Below are 9881 nucleotides of genomic sequence, written 5' to 3' on the forward strand. Positions count from 1 at the left end.
CTTTATTTGCTAAACCCTTCAAGTCATACATTTAGCCACTCGACCTAAGGACCCCCAACCCTTATGACCTTATGTTCAAGGATCCCAATGACCTTGCTACCCTCGCACGGGTCTGTACGTACTTCGAGGTATCACTAATTATTCTCTTAATCTTGAATTAGGCTCAATCGTATTTGAAAATTTTTAGGGCTTTACAGATCCGCCCTTGATTAATGAGGGATATCTTGAGCACCGGACTGCCCTTTTAATCTCTGAGAATGTGACTAGAATCTTACTTATAATTCTAACTAAAGCAGAACATGTCAAAACAGTATCTTATGGCCTCTTAGTTGAAAAAAACATAATAATTGCTTTTAACTAAAATATTTAAGAATATTTCCAAATCATTACCTTAGGGATTAATATAGTCTGTGTGATAGGTTTAAAATATGTTAATTTCTTTATTTATCAATTAAAAAAATCCAAATTGCGCGTGTAATTTGGGAATTGGCTGGACATTTCCATGTGCAATCTCGCTGCAGATATTGCTGCAACATTATATTATTTGATATACTTACAATTATGCAATAATATTACCTACTTTTACTAAATGGAGAAATTACAGAATTAAATTTGCCATTACATGCAGGCGAAAGATTTGAAAGGACAAAAAAAAACAAAGAGAAAGGAAATATCAAATAAGCTAGTACTTAATTAGTTAGTGTGATGGATTTTGTCATAGGGGATATGTACAAAAATGATACTGCCATTATTAGTCTCAATTAAGTGGAAAATATATGTTATGGTCTGGTGGGAAATAAATCAAAATTGTAGGACATAATGTTTCAACCATTCAAGTTCTTATCAATTATACATTTCCATCTTGAGGGCCACCGGTACTAGGCATATCAGATCATTACTTGGTAAAACTCAAACCGAGTTAGAAGTTAGTTTCTTTCTTCTTTTCATACAGGTGGAATTATTTTGGGACTTTCTCACACGTTAAGGTGGGAATTAAACTTTTAGTTAGAAGGAAGTTTGATCAATTATGATATTTGAGTTTTTGTTATTTTTATCTTTTGGCATTCGAAATTTACAAGTCCAATTAATCCGAATTATGACGTTTATGATTCATATAGAAGGAAAACACTTTTTATTATGAATTCTCCATTTTCAAAACTCGAATGTAAGTCATCTGATTTAAAAATTAAAATTATATTTGAATATGTATTTCACTTGAAATATTATAGTTTTTGTGGGAACTTATTCATAGCATGAGTATACCATACGTATCCCCACATAAGAAATTTACGTAAAATCACATCAACTCTTGTCAAATTTACATTCTAGGAGAAAGTAAACTTTATGATACAAATGGCTAATTATCTCGATTTCGTTGGCTTCAAAATTTTGAGAAAAAAGTTTAAACCAAAATTAGTTTAGTAACCTTTTTATCAAACATCAAGAAAGATAAGTTTTTCAGTTTTTGAACAACTTAAAAGCTACATGAAACTGATGTTTCAAAGATTTACTAACTTTTAACAAAAACTAAAGAAAAAAAAATTATCTTGGCATTTCATTGAAAATTTGAAATTCTTTCGCAAAACAAATTTTTCAAAAATTTAAACAAGTACCACCTAAAACGTAGCAGCATTTTAAAAATTCCGAGCAAAAGGTGAACTGATCCAACCAGTATGAAACTAGTCATCATTTTATGTCTCATAATGTGTCCTAAAATATCATTAGAATATGCTAATAATGATTACGTTCTTAGCTTGCATATAAATAAGCTTACTTTTGTAATCATGCCTTAGAGCCACCCTCTTAGCTGTTAAACCCCTTTTTGATTTCACTAATTATGCATGTTTGTCTCTCACTCCCTATCTACTATAGGGACTTAAAGCAAAACAATCTGTTGAAAGCAATCTTTTGCTTCTCTTCTCTCTTTACTAAGTACTATTCAATTATATATTATATTGAGTATATAGATAGTGTAGTTTTTGTACATTCATATTTTTGGAATGAACTTTACAACAAAGAAAAGAATGAAAGCAGACTGTCCAAATAATAAAAGATAGGAAAAGAAACAGAATAAAAAAAGAAAACATGCACTCTTCAGATACATACTTACAAATGGACACATGTAGCGTACAACTAGACAACTTTGCCTTCTAAAACAATAACAAATCTCATGTGATGAAATGATGAAAAAGATGAGAGATAAGGTAATAAAGAAGTTACTTTCCCCTCTATGCCTTCGAAAAAGAAAATGGACAAGAAAATTGTTTGTAGTCCTAATTGTGTACAATAAACAAGGACAAATGCCTAGATCTGGAATCTTTGCTGGACCTTTCCAGCTTTGCAAGCCAGTATGCTTTTACCTTTCACAACAAACAAAAGACAGACCAATACCAGTGGGAGAAGTAGGGATGGGACTAAATAGTCAAGGTTCGTACAAACTAACCAATATAAAAATTAAAAAATTACACAATGGATTCATCCTAACTGGACTACACACATTCATCATTCCCCCCTTTTGCCCACAAAGGGTGGAAATTTGACCCCAATTTCCATCAAAATTTTGGAAATTACTTTGACAAATGACCATTGGAGCTTGAGAACAAAAAGTTAGGCAGACCTCAAAACCATTGGTGTCTTACCATTATAATTAAAATGCTCAGACCATTTCCAGGGCCTGATTTCAAGGGATTTAACCTTCCAAAAGATTTCTGCAATGGCTGCAGAGATTTTATCAGATGTTCCATATATTTCATTTGCATTTTTTAGTTTCCATTTTGGTTAAACAGCTGCCGAGGACTCCAAGATCATGGCCTGAAATTGCCAAGAAATAAATGACAGAAGTTAGACAATGTGATACACATTCAAAAATATATGACATTATTGAGTTAAAAGATAGCAAAATTACCAATTATCTTCATTGGCACGACAATTGAGCTAGAACTCGACTAAACTATGAGACCATTACTTGAGCTCCTTACAAGAAGTTCAACGTTTCTAAGATCGCGAAGATGTTGTAAAATCTCATGAAGAAGATCCATCCCTTTATCGCCTTTCTTTAATGAACTAATGCAGTTCTTTAGGAACTCCTTATCTGCCTCAAGAGCTTGTAGCCTTTCATGTAAATGATCCAACTCCTCTTCCACATCAACCTTCTTGTTTTCCACATCGAACGTTGTCATGTACGCATCATGAACACCATTAGAATGGAAGCCATTTTCGTGTTCGTTTAGTACAACATCTCCATTTTCATCACTCATTGCATCAAAAAGTGGAAGAAGTCCTTTTCCCTCTACATTGACAGTTTTCTTCAGTGGATGATGTTTTCCATTCGTTTCACTCGAAAAACCATTGGCATGTTCATTTATTTCTCCATTAAAATGAGAAGTGCCATTCTCTTTATATGATTCTTCCATTGGCTTAACATCCTCAAAATGTTTTGCATCTTCACCATCCATATTTATAAGCTTCTCTTCCAACATCTTTAGCTGCTCAAGAATCGACATCCTCTCTTCTTCGAAATCAGCAAATGATTCTTCCAATTCTAGACTAGCATCAACATGAACTTTGTGATAAGAATACTGATGATCGTAAAAACTGTCATCTTCCTTTGCTTCTTGATTCAAATCAATAGACAACTCGTCGCTCTCCTCAGCATTGCTACAAGAGGGAGATGAAAATCCACTCTTTGCACTTCCATCTTTGCTTCTCTTCAACAGCCTCATCTTTTCTTTTGCTTCATATTCCATTAACCTTTTCCTATATACTTCCAATTCTTTCTCTAGCTCTTGTTTTTCCTTCTCCCTCTTTACCATAAGCTCATTCAATAGTTGCAACGCTTCTTGATCATACTCCGATTGTTCTTCCATCATTCTTTGGTAATGCAAAGCTTCCATTTGCATTGCTGCCTTTTCTTCTTGAAGTTTATTAATCATAGCCATTGTTTGATTAGCAGCCACAGCAGAAGCACTTCTCTCTTCTTCTAACTCTGTATACAATGTATGTAGAGCTTTTCTCTCAGCTTTAAGTGCTGATTTCAAGTGTTCGATCGTGGAAACTGTATCTCCGCCTTCTAACTCACTAACTACACTTCCATCCAAAGACTCCTCAGTCCCTAAATCTTTCTTCTCAAGGAGTAGTAATTTCTTATGCAACTTATAGAAGCTATCGATAGAAGTTGGCGTTTCTGGAACTTTATCTTCTTCAATCTCATTAAATTTGGAAGATATTGATGATTGGTTGTTCATCACATGCTCATCAAACTCAACTGATAATAATTTCAACTCTACTAGTTTTTCTTGACCTTCTTTAGGACCTAACATGGTAAAACATGATTAATAAGTATACAATTGCACAACCTTAGAGGACAGGGATTAAAAACAGTTTCTGCTTCAACAACAAATTTAGTAAAATTCCACAAGTGGGGTCTGGGGAGGGTAGTGTGTATGCAAAATTTAACCTACCTTGGGAGGTAGAAAGGCTATTTCCGACCTTAACCTACCTTGGGAGGTAGAAAGGCTATTTCCGACCTTAACCTACCTTGGGAGGTAGAGGTTATTTCCGACCTTAACCTACCTTGGGAGGTAGAGAGGTTATTTCCGAAAGACTCTCGGCTCGAGAGGATATATAGAAATCGGTCAAATATCAACAACAATAGCCAAAAAAATGATAATAACAATGTAAGAACCAAAAAAATAGATGGAAGAAAGCAATAGCACTAGCAACAGCGATAGCAATAACAACAAGCAGTAACCACGACAAGATACTAGAGAACCGAAGCAGAAGATAGTAAGAAAACAGCCATACTACTAGCAATCTAAGAACGACAAGAAAACATTTTCTGCTTCGTGCTAAGAAAATTATCAGTGAAGAAAGGAAAATTAAGCTACTAAGAGGGGAAAATTTGCTTTTGTCGGTAGATTGAAAGGAATCTGAACTATACCTTGTTGATCAACTTGATGAAAATGAGCAGAACTTGTGGAAGATTCTTCATGTTTACCTGAAGTAAGTGCTCCTTGACATGGAATCTCATATACTAAGTTCAAATCAAGAATTTCAGTTCCAACTAACACTTCTGCATCAGTTTCATCAATTGGCATTTGGGAAACCACTTCTGAAACTACAAAAGTAAAGCAAAAACAAATCAAATCCAAAAATTCAGAATAAAGAAAATAAGATAGTCTTCATAAGTATTATACTTGGTAGAATATGTACCTGGTGCAACATCTGAATCTTTTTCTTCCCTTACACTTTCAGCCACAATTTGAAATTGAGTATTGTCAAATTTTTCATAAACCTCTTCTACTGGATTGCATTCTTTGGCATAAAAATCCAAACTATTCTCACCTTCTTCAAGCTCCGTGGATTCAAGAAATGCAATTATTGGTTCCTCCTCACTCTTGAGCTCAGAAACTGCTGTCTCTTCCTCCACTTGAAGAATCTTGTTCTCTACAACAAATTCAAATTCTTTGTTAACTTGTTCTCTAAACTCCAAATTCATTTCAGCATCAATCTTTTTATGATTTTCTCCCTTCTCTTGGTTTTTGCTATGATCTTCATCAGTTATTGAATCAATCAATTCAATAGGAACCAACTTATGACCACTGCATTCAATAAAGAAATCCAAATGCTGAGAAGAAAATTCAAGAGATAAGTCCTCATTCTCACAAGCTTGAACAGCTTGATCTTTCATTCTAACCTCAGAATTAGGCAAAGAAACATCAGACAGAACCTGATCTTCAGTTTTTTCTTCATTTCCACAACATTCTTCAATGGAAAAATCTGATCTTTCTTTATCTATAAGATCATCATCTGCTGCTTCAATAACCAAATTACCTTTTTTAGTATATGCCAAATCATCCCAAGAAGGCTCCCTAATCAAAATATAAGGAGTTGAAAATTTGCTTTCCAAATTCACACCACAACAAGAACACATCACACTCACCTCACCATTTCCCACAGTAACTTCCTTACCATTCTGAATCAACTTAATCTCATCCATCCATGCTAACAAAGCTGAATTCTCTGAAATCTCAAGGCGCGAGGACGAGCAGTCCTCACACATATCTTGAGATTCAGCCAACTTCTGATGATTTGAACAGAATCCCAATTTGGAAATCTCTGTGACATGAGCTTCACATAAAAGATCTTTGCGCAAAGTTTTACTATTTCCATATTGATCAAACAGATGATCAACTCGAGAACATAATGAACAAGGTGGTTTTAGGCCAAAATACTCAGCAAATTTGATGATCAAATAGAAGAAGAGAGAGTTGAGGAGAAGTAGAATTATTAGAGTCCATTCTAAGATTGCGTAGATAAGAATAAGTGTGATCTTGTTGGTATTTTTATGTAACATGGTTGCAAATTTGTTAGCAGCCATTTATGCTGATCAAAGGAAAATACAACAACAAAAAAATTAAACTTGTTACAAAGGGACAGTTGAAGAGCTAATTCAAGAATCAGTGAAAGATAATCTAGAGAGAGAGAGAGAGAGAGAGAGAGGGAGGGGAGAGAGAGTTTAATTAGATAGATGAAGGGAGAAAGGGAGGCCAAATGAAAGCTGAATCTGTAGAAAAGAATTATAAAGATTATATGGAAGAAAAAGAATAAACTGAAATAAATAAATGAAAGAAAAGAAGGTATATGAAAGCATTTTTGGGTCTGGAGAATTTTTGACAGTTTAATCTAACCTTTTTGCACATTCAACAGCTAACATTTGCTGGATTCTTGTTCTTATACTGATTTATTTATGTAGTTATTTTTAAATTCTCATTTTCTTTATTCTTATTAGCATTTGCCTTCACTTTAAAAGAAGAAAGAATTTTTACCTTGAGCACAAATTAAACCCTCATGTTCTTGGAGAAATAAAATTCAGTAACTAAAAGATCTAGATGTTTTGTTTAAGACTCAGAATCAGATGAAAGATGAAGAAGAATAAAAGATATGTTGATTCTTTTCTTAGAGTAATTCTATATTTCATACCTTTTTATTTGTTTCATCTATCTTATGTTAAAAGAGGTTAGGTTGATGCTCTACTTGACATTTGCTTCTCAAATAAATAAAATATTAATTAAAAAACAAAATTACTAAAAGACAATTCAAATGTGTTGTTACAGGCTAGAACACTAATAATCTCTAAAATTGTGTGAGTTTATTGTGTAAAAAGTATTTTACAATTGAATCACTATTAGTAATTACAAGTTCATTAATTTCTTGATAAATATTAACGGATAATTTGATAAAAATGATAACTAATATGTTATTATGTGTTAAAATATACTAATAGGGTAAAAAGATCTATACACTATCCGCTGCATATAAATTAATCCAACTCTCTTTGTATTATAATTTAATTGGTCCGAACTCCAATTGCAACTAGTGTAATCCAACTAGGGCATCATTTTGTTTGTAGAAATACATGATGAAAATATGAAAGTGAGAAAAGAGCTTCTTTACTTTCTCTTTTCTTTGTACATGAAAATGCATTAATAGGAAAAGAGTTTCTTTTTTGGTTTTCAGTGTTGGGTTTGACTATATACTTATTTGAACCTAAAAATCCTACATTAAGTGGCAAATCGTTAACTAATAAAGACAACTTTATACTTAAAACTCGAACCTGAAATATTTGGTTAATAATGATCGAGTACGTATCACTCTATCATAACTTTTTTTTTAGAAATGAGCTTCTTTACTTTCTATTATCGTTGTCTATTACTTCCTCCATTCCAATCTATGTAAACCTATTTTTTTTTTTGCATCATTTCAAAAATAATGACTTTTTTCTAAATTTGAAAATAATTTAGCTTAAACTCTCAATTATACCCTTAACGAGAAGATTTTATAACCATACAAATACTCTGGCATGTTTACCACCACAAGTTTCATAAGAATTGTAACCATACAAATATTCTGACTTATTTAGGACCACAAATTCTAAAAAAATTTATTTTTTTCTTAAACTCTGTGCTCAGTCAAATAGATTCACATAAATTAAAACAAATAAAGTAATTATTTTTAATTTCTAAAAGAAAAAGAATTCCTTTTCTTTAACATAGTGTAGGCCTTTGGATCCGAAATATCTCTTAAAACCTTTTGCTTTGCATTTTCTGCCGCTCCACTCTGTTTTTCTTGGGTATCGAATGAAAAAGGGGCCCACCAAGCAAGAAAATGAAATGTGGGCCACCAGTAAAAGTTAGGTTGGGCCCCATAAAGCTGGATTTCATCATATATGTGTCGCACGCCCTTTTGCTTTTTTCTCTGTCAGTTATCAGATAGTGGTGTATGTGCTAATTTTTGAAACTGTTTATAATTTATGCATTAATTTTGAATTTAGTTTTTTCTATTCACTTTAGCCACAAAATATGACTATATATTGTTTGGTATGTTTACATAACAAGACATTAGAATTTATTGTTTAATTTTTCTATTCGATATATATATACAAATTATACATTGATTATATATGATTATACATATATTATATATGATTTGTACATATATATTATACGTAAACCAATTTTTTTAGTTTAAGCAGTTGGGTGAACGACTATTTAAATTAATCATTCATATTGTTTTACGGATCTGTAAGACTCATATCCGAGTTAAAGAAGTACTATATAAAGACTAACAAGCACCTAGACATCCCTTTCTCCCACTTTGTTTGATATTTTTTTTTATGTTTATTTAAAAAAAAATGATATATTTTAATATTTTTGTATTGAGAAACTTTAATAGTCATACAAATCCTATGACATATTTAAAATCACAAGTTTCATAAGTTTTATAGTCACACAAATGTTATGACACATTTGAGACTACAAATTTTAAAAATTTTCTTTTTTCTATTTAATTTTGTACCAAATCAAACTACGACAAACAAAAGAGAAATAAACGCTCATTCTTATTATTTTTAGATTTTATTTTTTAACATAACAATGAGAATATAAAGCACTATTGTAAACTTAATAAACCAAATCATTACATATGAAATTATGCATGAACTCATTGTCACACGTATCAGTTTTTCCTTACAAGTAAACACTCATTCTTATTATTACAAGTCTCCTGAACAGTATTTAATTCTATATGTTCAATGTTTCATCGGGGAAAAAAGGAAAATTGTCTTTCTTTTGTTATCTTATGAACATAAACCTTAAATGATATGATTGCTAGCCATGTCTACATTATGTAGTATATTTGAGTCACTTAAATAATATCAAGGGTATTTTCATATAAAAAATATAATAGAGATAAAATCGATCATTTTCACATAATAAAAGGAATAAATTTGACGATTGAAGATTGGCACGATTCAGTGAACATAACATTCTGATAAAGAATTGTTAATACTTAAGCCACTTAGTTCCAATATATTGCTGTTTTGGCCCACATCATTTCAATAATCTCCACTTTTTGACTATTTCTAAATTAGCCAACAATAAAGCAGTCTAAAAACCTTTTACGCTCTGTCCATTGAATAAAAGTCCAAAATGATAATATTTGGTTTATTTCGCGTGGCTATTAAGATATCTTCCAAAAAAAGTTTCTTTTTTAAAAAAACATTAAAAGTATTAACATTTATAGTCCTTGTTTTGCTGGATTAATTTCATGTTTGATCACTGAATTTTAATTAAAAAAAATTCTCATATCAATATTGTAATGAAAAAAAAAAGTTCTTATTTTACGAACTGCATCCAAAACCAAATTGGTACTTCTTTAACAAATTCAAATCAAAAACCTCTCATGACAGTTTGGAGAAGAACCATGTGTTATTCGATTATTTTATTTTGATTAATGAAGGCAATTAATACATGAATAATTATAGCAATACTTGGGAACCCTAAACTTATTCCAAAATGATGGAAAACACAATCCAGGTTCTT

The 9881-nt window shown here is 31.8% G+C and overlaps 1 protein-coding gene across 1 annotated transcript; it reads right to left on the reverse strand.

Moving 5' to 3' along the window:
• Positions 1–2071: 2071 nt before the first annotated feature.
• On the reverse strand, positions 2072–6580 carry LOC104118424 (myosin-binding protein 3). The gene is made up of 4 exons (XM_009629654.4): positions 5212–6580; positions 4940–5116; positions 2906–4312; positions 2072–2811 (listed from the first exon to the last, which is right to left on the reverse strand). Exons 1-3 carry the CDS (start codon positions 6377–6379, stop codon positions 2946–2948), a joined length of 2712 nt encoding a protein of 903 aa, XP_009627949.1. The 5' UTR covers positions 6380–6580; the 3' UTR covers positions 2072–2811; positions 2906–2945.
• Positions 6581–9881: the final 3301 nt, after the last annotated feature.

Source organism: Nicotiana tomentosiformis, chromosome 4 (genome assembly GCF_000390325.3).
Source record: "Nicotiana tomentosiformis chromosome 4, ASM39032v3, whole genome shotgun sequence".
NCBI lineage: Eukaryota > Viridiplantae > Streptophyta > Magnoliopsida > Solanales > Solanaceae > Nicotiana > Nicotiana tomentosiformis.